This window comes from Simochromis diagramma, unplaced genomic scaffold (assembly GCF_900408965.1).
Source record: "Simochromis diagramma unplaced genomic scaffold, fSimDia1.1 OVJJ01000646.1, whole genome shotgun sequence".
Taxonomy (NCBI): Eukaryota; Metazoa; Chordata; class Actinopteri; order Cichliformes; family Cichlidae; genus Simochromis; species Simochromis diagramma.
This window is the reverse complement of record NW_024387279.1, coordinates 7,728,945-7,742,660: the sequence shown is the minus strand read 5'-3', so window position 1 is coordinate 7,742,660 and position 13,716 is coordinate 7,728,945. Positions and strand designations below refer to the sequence as shown.

At 40.0% G+C, this 13,716-nt stretch overlaps 1 protein-coding gene across 1 annotated transcript in view; it reads right to left on the bottom strand.

The window, feature by feature from the left end:
* Nucleotides 1-13,716, bottom strand: part of suclg2 (succinate-CoA ligase GDP-forming subunit beta) — a 100,057-nt gene that overhangs the window by 72,612 nt on the left and 13,729 nt on the right. The window contains exon 2 of the mRNA XM_040002971.1: nucleotides 7,523-7,664. Coding sequence (XP_039858905.1) covers nucleotides 7,523-7,664 — 142 coding nt within the window. The remainder of the gene's footprint in view (nucleotides 1-7,522; nucleotides 7,665-13,716) is intronic.

Sequence of the window (13,716 nt, the reverse complement as noted above, 5' to 3'; positions counted from 1 at the left end):
TCAAAACGATGAAAAAATATTGCCGTAAACAGTTTATTTTGCGACACCACGAAACAAACGATAGCGTAAAATGAAACGATAGACGTTTTTATATCGTCATCCAATATATATCGTTATATTGAACAGTCCCTATACTACTGTGTAAAAGTCTTGAGTCACAGCTCATTTCTCTATATTTCACTTGTAAGGAACCAACATATTGGCTCCTTTTTCACTAATTATCAGTCCAGTTCTTGTATCTGACATTTCAGAGAGATGCTTTTCTCTGTTTGTTAAGCCATCAACACCGATTTATCAGCATAAAATTAAAAAAAGGTACTTAACTCGAGAGACTAACCAGTGTTGCATCTACATATAACTCACAACCAAGGAGGGAACCAATTACAAATGGTAGCTTTAGGCATTTTGATACTAGCAGCCTATCACAAAAACAAATTTGTTCCCATTTTGTTCCCATTTGCCATGAATCTAGAAAAAAAAAAAAACAGCACAGTTTGACAAGCGTAAAAACAGTACCAGCACCAACAAGGTGATTCCCAAAGAACAATTAAAAAAAAAAAAAAATCTTCCTAACAAAATACTTTTTAAAAATGAGGGGTGGCTTAAGACTTTTGCAAATTTCCACATCTGACAGAATTTTTGGCTTTTACAGCCCCTGTAACTATTGTATGCAGCTGTAATTAGGTTGTTATTTAGCTGTTATTTATATTGGGTTTTTTGTTCACTTCAAAGTTCAACAAAATGTATGGAAGCTAGTTTTATTGATACAATACGCACAAAAAACAATATGAGCTTCTTTCCCTTGAGTACAATAGATCCTGACCAACAAAAGAGCCTCTTTCACTTCTAAGAACATAAACAACTATATATAGAATAACCCCCTCCCCCTCCCACTCCCCCCACACACACACACACTGTTTTTATTCTGAGATTGACGTCTATGTCATCCGACAATCTGAGTGCTTTTAAAGTAACTCAACTTCAGAGGGGAAAAAAGTGGAAACCAATGTAAATGTGTCTGTGAGCTGGGAACATCCCATAGAGCTCTCGTTCCCTCTCCTATCCAGCAACATCACAAAATATACAAGAATAACCAAATTTGCAAAACTGCATAAACACACACATAAACCTGCCTCATCAAAGGGTTGGCTAATGTCAAGGTAGCTTGCTATTATTCAGTAAGCCAACATATCAAACCAACCATCCTTTTAATAAGCACACATGAGATTTGACAGCCATGCATAAAAACTGTTTACACTGAATATTCATAGCAGTGGGAAAAAAAATAAATTAAAATATTTCCTTCCTCTGTTAATTGTCATTCTGGCAGTGAGGCTGTGCTAAGCACAAAGAGAGGAAGAGAGCAGCAGAGGGAGACTGAGGTGAGCGAGGAGTACAAAAAGATTAAAGTATAAAACTGAAAACAAGAAAGGGAAAAATGAAGGATGCAGAGAATATGACTGCAGCACAATTTCTGAAAGGAAAGTCAGGAAGATGACAATGCTAAAAGAGAACACTTTGCCATCTGATATAAGCTGTACATATACACAAGTATATGTTGCTCCCATTCATCACACAGGCTCAACATGCGGTTAAGATAAGAATCCAGACCGATGTTTTTTCCCATCACTGCTCTGTCAATGAATGAGTTCTGTGGGAGGCAGAGGAAATGGCAGACATGAAGGGCTTTCGTACCAAGAAAAGAGAGAGAAAATGTGGTTTTGATTTAGAATTCAGACTGAAAATCCATCAAGATTTGCTCTGCAGATGCATCTGTCAGGCGGGTGGCGACACACAAAGTGGACTGCATAATCATATTCTCTTTGGCAGTAGCAGGGCACAGGTATGTGTGTTTGTATATTTGTGTGCATGGCCGTGCAAATCTGCTTCGAAGGCAAACACAAAATCTATATTCATTACTGCAGTTACTGTGACATCTCAAACAAAGCATTTGTGAAAAATCTCTGCCTATGAAAGTTTTAGGCCTTAGCAGATAAGAAACAGCGCTTTCAAAAATGCACTAAAAAGTTATTTCTTTAAACTGTCTTTATAAAGTGCAGTATGCAGAACAAAAAATAGCAATGGTGTTTATATTAAGTATGATTGCTTGCTTTTAAGACGGCACCGTTCCTTCTAGTTAGGTTTTAATTTCACTAAAACCACTTTGCCCTGTTTGGCATGGACACAGGATATCTGGGATGTGCTGTTTCTGGCGTAGGATGTTGCCCAAAGATCTTTTAGGCCCAGTGAACTGCTGGGTTGTGGCTCCTAGATAGGAATCATCTCTGGCCTGCACCTTAAATTTTGGATTAAAGGTGGCTCTGATGAGTTTGAAAGCTGGGTCAACACCTTGGGCTTTGTACACAATTGTGAGCCTGTGATACTCTGAGGCAGGCCACGCTGTCCTACTTGGGGTCCCTATGGAAAGCGTCATTGCTATAGTGTGCTGTGCTTTGTCTGCACAATGCTTAGGTAAGCAGTATGTGTCAAACTAACATCCACATGAATGCCAGGGCGCAAAGTTTCCCAGGAGAACATTCCATTGTAACAAGATCGTGTTATGCACTTTATCTGAATAAACTCAAGGAGATATAAAATAAAACTGGTCTGCAGCTGATCGGTTATATAGCAAGGATAGTGTACAAAAACATCTCTGTCCAATATAGGCAAGACGTACCAACATCCACATGGAACATACAAGCAAAACTGCTTGAGAACAGCAGAGCTAAGATCCTGCAGGAATTCAACTTTAAGCAGTTCCACGGTGACATGGTGGTGGCTGACAAGCAAAAAACGTTAGCTGTGATAGATGTGGTAATCCCAAGAAGGAGCATGAGAACGTCGAGAAGCACCAGGAGGTGAAGGAACAAAAAGAACAGATGTGGAAGGTGGAAGCTCAAAGTGATCCCCGTGGGAATACGAGCATCAGGTTGCTGTAAGCCCAAGCAGGGGGTCGCTCCAGGCACAGTATCTGAGACAATGCAGTCTTCAAATGACAGGATTGATTTCCTACTTGCATATTAAAAATTTTGGGTTATGGTGATGAAAATCTACCTAAAGAAAACAATCAGTTCCAAATCAGGCATTATCAGGCAATATGGTACAAACTCTAACTTTCATTTAAAGTAGTTACATATTAAGGTTAGATTAAGAAATACTTAGATGGAAAAGTGTAATTTGTAGATGTAAACTGTAATCTGTACATGCATATACACACACAAAATACAAAAATTAGTAGCTTGTGAATGTGAATAGTGGATGTGGGTCACTGGTTTTGGACCGACAGCAGCAGTTAGTGTGGTAACGTTTTCAGTGTCCCAGTGGACCAGCCATCACAAAAGCTCCCTGCAGGACTCACCCAGTACAACACTAAAGAAATCAAACCCTACTTTCTATGAGCCATTACCTGGTAGTGAATCACCCATCTGACGCAATGCAAACTCTCCCATAAGAGTGTCATTCAAGTTAAAGCGAATTAAAAGTCTGCTCCAGATACATGTTTTTAACGCTTTGATAGAGAAGGATAAAATCTGTTTGTCCTCAGCAGCAATAGAACAAATCTGTCTGTGCCCACCTTACCAGAGCTGGACCACTCCACAGTCCATGAGAGGAATGAGAGGTTTTTTTTTCCTGTGTAACATTGCTGTGACTGAACTGCCAATTTAACCACTTCACGGTTAAGAGAGGAGAGCAGAGAGGAGTGTACTAGTTGGTGTGAATGTTTGAGTGTTTGTGTGCTCATAGAAGCAAGCCTACTCCGTGAATGTCATTCATCTGTGCCCGTGCTTCAATGTTTGATGAGTTCATTCAATTGTGTGTACGTCAGGGGTTCACAGCAGGACATCGCCTCAATACCGAAATCCATGTGAGTCACTCTGATCAGCTCAGATACCCCAAACATCCATATCTTTTGTAGAGAGCCATACCACGTGTCCTCTACAGTGGAGAGCCATGAAAAAGATCTTCATCCTAGGCTGGCTCCATTCCCTGCCTTCCCATCACACCCTCAGACACAAAGCTTGGCACAGCCTCGGTTTGTATATCAGCACCACAAATCTCAACTAAAGACTATTAATCTCTGTCTTTTTTACTTTCTAACACATTTATGTATGACCTAAAATGGCCCAGACAAAGTCAGTCAGTGTGTGTCTGAAGAAATGAACCATATGTGGATGCTCACTTGCATGCTTTATTAGCGAGCCAGCAGTAGTCAAAGGGCACAAAAAGTGCAAGACACACACAGATAAGGACCAACCAAAGCCCAGTGCATGAATAGAGATATTAGGGCAAAGCTGCTCTGAGGGACTATGGGAAGCAAGGGATTGGTTAACCAAGCTGACTTGAAATTACTGCAAAAACTTGGGTTAACATATTTGTTGTCAGGGACACTGGAAATGCATTAGTAACATAAAAAAGGTCCCAGTCAGCTGCGGGAGCTGTAATTTGAATGTGTTCCTACCAATTTTCAGCTCATAATTTTGTGACTGCTCATGCGATTTGTTTATGATATGATAAGAAATAAGATCAATAAAACTGCATGAAATTGAGAACTGGTGACTGTGGAGGCCACAATGCTAAACTGATACTAAGAGTGCACCAAGATAATTTCCCAAACCCATTTCCCCACTATTAGCACTTTAATTGATGATGGCAGGATGGAAGTTGTTTATGCCATATGACCACAATCCAAATGTAATTCGTAAATGGACTGATTCTTATATAGCGCTTTTCTACTCTCCTGGAGCGCTCAAAGCGCTTTATACAACATGTCACATTAACCTACTCACACCAGCATTTTCTTCTATGCGTTAAGTCAGGGGTGGGAGAACTCCAGGCCTGAAGGGCCGGTGTCCTGCAGGTTTCAGATGCGTCCCTGATCCAACACAGCTGATTTAAATGGCTAAATTACCTCCTCGTACCACATGTCTTGAAGTTCTCCAGAGGCTGGTAATGAACTAATCACTTGATTCAGGTGTGTTGACCCAGGGTGAGATCTAAAACCTGCAGGGCATCAACCCTTGAGGCCTGGAGTTCCCCACCCCTGCTTTAAGTGCTCTAACATTGGCACACACTCATACTCAGATGGATGCATCAGAGAGCAACTTGGGGTTAGTATCTTGCCCAAGGATGTTTGGCATCAAACCACCAACCTTCAAATCAGTAGATGACCTGCTCTACCTCCTGAGCTGCTGCCACCCCCAAATGCTGCAGCAGATATCAAGAATCAAGCCAGGCAATGTTTTTCCAATCTTCTCTCTAACTTTAATGAGTCAGTGCCACCCGGTGTGGTCTTCTGCTGCTGTAGCCCATCTTCTTCAAGGTTCTATTATGTTTTTCTTTCAGAGACGGTCTTCTGCATACCTTGGTTCTAACGAGTGATTCTTAGTTTCGTTCCTGTCAGCTCGAAGCACTCTGGTCATTCTCCTCTGACTGCTGACATGAACAAGTCATTTTTTCTCCGGAGAAATGCTGCTCACTGGATATTTCTTCTTTTAAAGACCATTCTCTATGAAATCCAAGAGATGGTTGTGTGGAAAAATCCCAGTAGTTCAGCAGTTCCTGAAATACGCGGACCAGCCCATTAACTAATGTGGCACTTACAACCATGCCACATTGAAACTCACTTAAATTACCTTTCAGTATTTGCATGACAAAGAAAACCTGAATATGTGAATGGTTGGTGAGTGCATGTACTGTCAATGGACAAATGCTGTCTGAATTGAGAGCACACAAGCCTTTAAGGCTGTCTGATGGTTTCATTAGACTGTCCATTCCACTGTTGTGCTGTAATTTAGGTGGTAGTGTGGAATGTAAACTAATGGCAGAGCTAGCAACAGAGTGAACCCCAAGTTGTTCCTGATGGCAGGTGAACGCTGCCATTTGTGTTTTAATGTGTTTGTTAATGAGTGAACAAGAAAAACATGGCCTTAAAATTCAGGTATGTGTAAAATAAGCTATGTAAGTGCAGAAAAATTACATTTTACCCTTCGAACTTTTCTGTCCAAGTTTTCTGACTCTCCATTTCATCCCCTACCAAGCAATATATTCTAGATACTGTCATGAAAATATATATTCTCTTCCCCTATTCAGTTTATCTTTGCCAGCATCTTAACCAGGGCCACTGAAAGCAGCGCCCCAGGCGCTTGAGCCCAAAGGCAGCAGTAAGAGTGGCACCTCACTGGCTGACAACCAACCTGGAGGCACTATCAGAAAGCTGCTGCTGTAGCTAGAGAGGACACTGAATAAAATATAAAGCTGGGGGTGGAAATACACACTATACGTGTTGGACAATTTGGTGTGTGAAAGGAAAGTAGAACAGGGAAGGTAGAGGACAGATGCAGGTTCACACACATATGTATGTGTGCTTAACACTGTGCTTACAATGCATCTGTGAAAATTTGTACCACAAGTACAAAAACAGAAAAAGAAAAATCACAATTTTGGCCACTACCTTACATTGTATGACTGTGTGAGGCGGCAAGTTGAATTTTATACAACACACACACACCCAAACAAAAGCTTGACACTTATATATGAAACTTCATATGAGAGGTTGCGAAACAAATTAGTATGGATGAACGCCGTGATGAAAAACTGAGCAGGCACTACCACAAAAACACAAGCTCCCACACGTACGCAAACAGCAAAGATGCGGAATTTAACATGATAAAACTTCGACCCTTGTTAAATTGCAAACACAGCCATTTGCACATTGGGTAGCAGGGCCAAAGAGCCATGCGGCACAAATAGGACCGTTAAGGTTTTACTGGGTACAGCAATACAATTACCGTTTACCATTACACTAACTCATTAAAACTACAGTAAGAGAATAATTAGGAATTAGCTTTTGCCTCACTACATCTGTGTTTAAAAGAGAGCTACAAATGCAATACAGTCAAGTGCACGTGCTGAATCTATACTGTATGAAAATAATTGAAATAACACAATTCTGACCACTATAACACAGACTCACCAGTTTATTTGAGACTGACCTTAAACTTGCTTTTCATTAAATTGGGGGCGATCGTGGCTCAAGAGTTGGGAGTTCGCCTTGTAATCGGAAGGTTGCCGGTTCGAGCCCCGGCTTGGACAGTCTCGGTCGTTGTGTCTTTGGGCAAGACACTTCACCCGTTGCCTACTGGTGGTGGTCAGAGGGCCCGGTGGCGCCAGTGTCCGGCAGCCTCGCCTCTGTCAGTGCGTCCCAGGGCGGCTGTGGCTACAATGTAGCTTGCCATCACCAGTGTGTGAATGTGTGTGTGAATGGGTGGATGACAGGTTGTGTAAAGCGCTTTGGGGTCCTTAGGGACTAGAAAAGCGCTATATAAATACAGGCCATTTACCATTTTACCATAAATGTGAAAAACTGTGACAGATCCCAAATAATCACTGAACATACAGCTTCAAGTAATGTATCAGCGAAATCCACGAATGAGCACTGGTACAAACCAATATTAAACAACAACGTATTGCAGCTGCTGACATAAGTGAATCACATGTCTCTGTATGTGTGTCCTCTACTTACTGAGTCTCTTTGCAGCCTCCAGTGCCTCAGAAGCTGTGTCAGCCACATAGAAGCGCTGGACAGCTACGCCACTCTCTTGCATCAGCTTCTTGCTCTGGTACTCCTGTAGATTCAGCCATCTCCTCGGACTCAACCAGGTGCACTAGATGAAAGATCGAGGTAGAAAGAGTAAAAGTGTAAATGAAACAAAGTGAAACATTTATTTGAGACTGACCTTAAACTTGCTTTTCATTAAATTGGGGGCGATCGTATCCATTTCAAAGGCTCCCACCACATCTAACAATGGCAATTTTTTCCCTCACCTTAACATCACCAAGCCTGTCTACTCTGCTGTGTTTTTTTTTTTTTACATTAAACAATACCAAAACATGTCTAACAACACATAGCATGTATAGGATATATCTTCTACTCCTCTCCTCACTACCCTCCTCCTCTCCAACTATTTTACACTCTCTTTTCCTGTAATGAGGCAGGCATTTGGGCTTAAACTGCAGGACAGCTAAGAAGCCGTTTGCTCCATCAGCAAGACACTGGTCCTGTCAGCTCCAGCTGTTGTTGCTATTAAAAAGAAATTGGCTTTTTAATGCGACAGTGAGACATAGACTGTGTTAGAGTTAGAATCCCTCTGCACCAGCAGGCTTGTATGTGAGCCTGGATGCAAATGTTTTCACAGCAAAGGTCTTTGGGGAGTCATTAAGAAGAGAAACTCCATTAAAGTAAAGGAAAAACAAGAACTATGAACTAAATCACGGCCGGCACAGAAAGTATGCTTCAGTATTTCTATTTGTCTACCCGGTAAAGATTAAACTTACATCAGGATAACATTAGGACTGCAACACAACATGTTATTGCTGACTCAGTCGAGTTAAACTGAGATGGGATGCTGTTAGACAATACATTAGTTATTCAGGGACACCTGCATGAGCATAAGGGCCACATAAGTGATCTAAAATGTAGAAGACAATGATCACTTGTGACATAATCCACTGCTTTTGTGTACTATTGAAACTCTGTTAGTAACAGACTGTCAAAAGATCAATGCAACAACGTCAAATGCTACAAACCAGGAACTGTGCTTAAGGAAGCATTGTCGATTTCTCGATGACTCATGGCAAGAAAAAAAACAAAACAAAAAAAAAATCAAAACAATGCCATTTTGTCTAAAGTTTATGACATAAGTCTAACAAATTATTTATAGACTTTTTTATAAACAGACTAAAGATTTGTGATGTGGTAAAAAACAAAAAAAAAACAACCATAACAGAATCATGTTCTTCTGCGTACTAAGTCATGTTTAACTATTTGGACCTCTTCAGATTATGGTAAAAATGTTTGCAAGCAAGCAAACATGTTTATATGTTTCTTGCTCACACTTGCAAACAGCGTGAGACCCGTGCGCAGTGAATGAATAATGTAGTTTGAATTCAAGAGGAATAAAGACAGAGGAGCAGAAACTACATTTTTGAAAGCTTCTTACAGTAGGGACCAAACAGGCAACAATAGAAGCCATTTTTTGTTCACTTGAGCGCACGCACATGGACTGTGTCCGCATTTTTAGGCTGCATTTTGATTCAGTGGTTCATGGGGTGTGAAAAGGCCACTGTGTGTTTTTTAAAGTCATCAGTCACTCCATCATTCACGAAGGGGGAACACACAAGAGTGAGGGAATTGAAATAGAGAGATGTTCTTTCAACCATTTACTGATAGACGGAGTAAAATGTAACCCCGACTAGCACTTAATGGTTATTAGTGATTAAAGGATAATGATCTTGACATGGTCCCTTAAATAGGCAATAGCCAAGTTAAACCTTTTCAATCTACAATCATCGGTGGACCTCGACTGAAAACAAAACTGCAAGACCAGTAATCCACAATTCGTGCCAAAACCAATCCTCTCTGTGCCAGAGCACACTATTAGCATGCTTTCTCCATTCCAGCTCTTGTGAGAGCCTGTCGAGAGACTTCATTACAGCCAAAATAGGTTGTTTTCTTGGAGAGCAGCGCACGCTGATGTATACTGGCCTACACTAAACAGGGGCATGTGCAGGTCACCTCTGCAGTACTGTTTGTAATACTACACTATTTATATGTTTTAGCTATTACAGCTTGTACTGTACACATATATGCTTCCAAGTCTATTACCCATATCCCTCTAATGCAGCACATTCTGATAATGTCATTCTTTCACAGTGCGTGGATGGGGTTCAAAGAAAGGGCAGGAAATTAACTGTACTGCGTGGTATTGGCCAAAAACTTGGCTGATGTGTATGACTTTAAAACTTTACTCTTTTTTTCTGCCTGTCGCTCACTCCTTTATGTCCACTTTAGCGGAAAATCTCACACAGCCTTAACAAACCAAGCTGCAAAACACATTTCCTCTGTTCTGCCGACTCACTTGACTGCTGTCAGGTACCTGCAGGGCCCTCTCTCTTAAAACATCCACTTCCGTTGCCACCCAACTGTTTGCCCCAGGAGGATCAGCTCTGCTGCCTAAATGAATATCTCCATCTGTCAATCTTTTACTCTATAATGGGCTTAAAAGAAAGTGGCAAATGGGACCCTTCCCAGGGCCAGGTTAAACACCTTAATAGGAAGTATCATCAGATCACACCAACACGTATTAACCAGACAGCTAAATGCTTTGATCCGAGTGACCTAAGACGCATCACAGTATGGTCAGATGGTATGTATACAGATACGTGCAAAGTATCCAAGCTCTTATGCTCATCAGTAATGCCAGTGTGTAGTCAACCTCAACTACACAAGTGCAAGTTTGTGCATGAAACAATTTCATGTATTAGTCTGCAGTGTATTATTCTAACTTGAGGTTTCATTTTTACAGAGGTTAAGAGTCATCCACAAATACATCAGCATCATAAAACAGCATACTAATTGTTTGAGTGTCTGTACCAGTGACTATTTTCATTAACAGTTACCAAGTCAATTAATTTTTGTCCACTTAATCTGAAAAAAGAAAATAAAAAACCCAAAGTGTCAGTGTTTATTCTCCTCCACAGGAGGCATCTTCAACTATCTTTGACTTATGCATATATTATTAGAAACACTGTTGTGGTCTAGAAAAACTACTCAGGAAAGTTAAATAAATTCAAACTAATAAGGCTTCACTGTCACCCAAAGAAAGGGTGAGCGAGGGTGAAAAAGATATCCAGACTTCCTAAAATAACAACCCCTGCATACTGAGAAAGTCAGGTAGGGATTGAGGTGGCCCTCCAGGCACTGACAGTTACCTTGGGCAAAACACCAGAGAATGGAAAGAAACCTGAGGCACATTTTACTGTGTCGCAGATCCACAGACAAATAGTCTGTATCAAAGATGGGCTCTTACTACTGCTGATAACAATATAAAAATAGGAGACAAATTAATGTAAAAATCCATATAGTGAAGTAACGTAGGATGGTGTTGAGCAAACATGCACCCCCATAACGAGGTCACTGTGCCTTGGCATAAAATCCTCAAGTAAGGGCTGCTGATTAATGCTGAAGTCTTATTTAAAATTTTGCAGGTCAATATTTAAATCATGTTTATTTGATGCTTATTTAGTTGCCGAATCTGGAAACTTAAGGTCATCAATATAACCCTGGTTCTCTGAGTAACATGGGTGAGACACAAAAGAAATGCTATGAAAGTGAACAAAAGTAATTCATGGAAATTTTGCACTGGATTTTCTTGAACTTTAAATATAACACCAAGTTTGGGTTTTGGGGAGCAACAAAAATGTACCACTGTAAAAGAAGTGTGATGGATTTACAACAAGGATACACAACAGCGTGACTGCAAAGGAAATGCTGCACAATAATCTTTATCACAGTGTTGCAATTACCGTTTCTTAATTATTGCTTTCATTTCATTTTCAATTTACTTTGTTTTAATTAAAAAAGAAACATCAATTAACTGCCCGGCCTACGTTACTACTACTTTTTTTTCCTTTTTTTTAAAATATTTAAACAGAGAGGACGGTACATTCAATCACTGACAGATCTAAAAGTACAGGAATATTTTAGTTAACTGTCATTCTGTAATGCTAATATTTATGCAAGGCTATTGCATAAACTCTGGTATTTCAAAGTTGAGTAACAGGAAAACAGTAAGGCTTACAGAAAAGTGTCAAATGGGAATTACAGTATTGCAAAACCTTTTATACTAGCCAATTCCCCAGATGCTGCAACTCAGAATAAAGATATATTTGCCACCTTAACAATAGATACTGTGAACCATATAAAGTAGGGATGTAAGAAAATATCGATACAACGAAATATCGCAATATTTCGCGCAATGATACTGAATCGATATTTAAAATCACTGTTATCGATTTTTTTAATTGAAAAATGACATGCATTTACTGTTTATTTCTTTTGTATGTTGGAATTCAAACTCCGGCCACTGGTTTGCAGTTTTCACCGCCTTTACTATGATGTAAAAACGAGGTCTCGCGATAACTGTAGAAGCGTCTAGTTTGCCAAAAGAACGAAGTAGAACAGTCAGTGGACGTGTGTGATGCTAGCTAACTGATGACTGAAGAGGAGAGGATACAGCCGGCCCCCGCAGCTTTCAAAGCTGATGTGTGGACTTATTTTGGATTTAGGACAAAAGAAGGCAGTAAAGACTATGACAAGAGCTATGCAGTCTGTAAAATCTGCACCGCCAGAGTCAAATATTCCGGTAACACAACAAATTTACGAACACACGTGTCTAGACACCATAGCGACGTAGCGTCAAATGCTAATTTTAAAACGAAACGAGGTGATCCCTCTCAACGGACAATTGAAGAAGTTAACTTTTCGAAACTACCAGCAACTTCAACTCGTGCAACAAAAATAACGCAGTTAGTACTTGTTTTTATTTACAAAGACATGCGCCCTCTGAGTGTTGTGGAGAATAAAGGATTTCGTAATATGATTAAAACGCTGGAGCCCCGTTACACCGTTCCTTCTCGACAACACATCACGGACATCGCTCTGCCAAAGTTGTACCAAGAAGTCAAAGCGACAGTGCTGGACTCTCTCAACTCGGCTGAGACAGTTGCTCTGACATGTGACGCTTGGACTTCGAGAGCCACTGAATCGTATGTAACTGTTACAGCACATCACATAACGGACCAGTGGAACCTTCAGTCTCATGTACTACAAACCCGAGCCATGCATGACAGTCACACAGGTGAGCACATTGCAGCGTTACTAACTGACGCTGTGGCTGAATGGGGATTGAACGCAAAGGACCTTGTTGTTGTTACCGATAATGCACCAAACATGGCTCTCGCGGTTAGACTTGCCTCAGCTATCCAAAGTAGCAAGGAGTTTCCTATGCATTCCTGGAACAAGTGTCTCTGCAGAGAGAGTTTTCTCGTCTGCAGGAGACATAGTAAATGCACAGAGAAGTGTCCTGAGAGCTGACCATGTCGATCAGCTTGTATTCCTGCACAAAAATCTGTAAATTGAAAAATAAACACTGAGAAAACACTACACATGTAAAATCTCTGATATGAGAATGTTTGACATTTTGGTTGAGTCTCATAAGCACTTATTTAGATGAGTAAATTCCTTTTTTCAGGTTGTACTAAAAGTGTTCCATTGATGGACACTGCAGAGCTGTACTTTATTTTATTAACACTTAATTGTAATAGCACTTTACATTTTTTGTTAATGTTTACTTGGATGGATTCTTCAAGCAATTTCATTTTTGATTTATATTTGTTTATGTTAAGGTCACATAAAAAGTACTTTGTTTTGATGCTCCATAGAGCAGTTTTTGGATAAGTATTTTACAATCATAGTACTTAGAAAGACTTCAGTGTTACATGTTTACTTTTTTCATGTTAAAAAATACTTGATATTTCAGTAAAGTAGTTTTTGTTTGTTTATTTGACATGACTTCTAATAAGGCAGATGTTAATTTCTCCATTCATTTTGAACTTAGAGTGTTTTTGTTTCAGATGTTTCATGTCAAGCATTAAACAGTTTGGACTGTTTGATTGAGTTTTCCTAATTAAATTTAGTCCTACTAAACACAAATATCGTCTGGCTTTTAGTATTGCAATATATCGTATCGTCTACCCTGTATTATGATACATATTGTATCGCCAGATTCTTGCCAATACACACCCCTAATATAAAGATATCACTACTTTAAAATTCCTTTCAGACTAATCATTGAAACTGTTATGGTTTCAGCCATT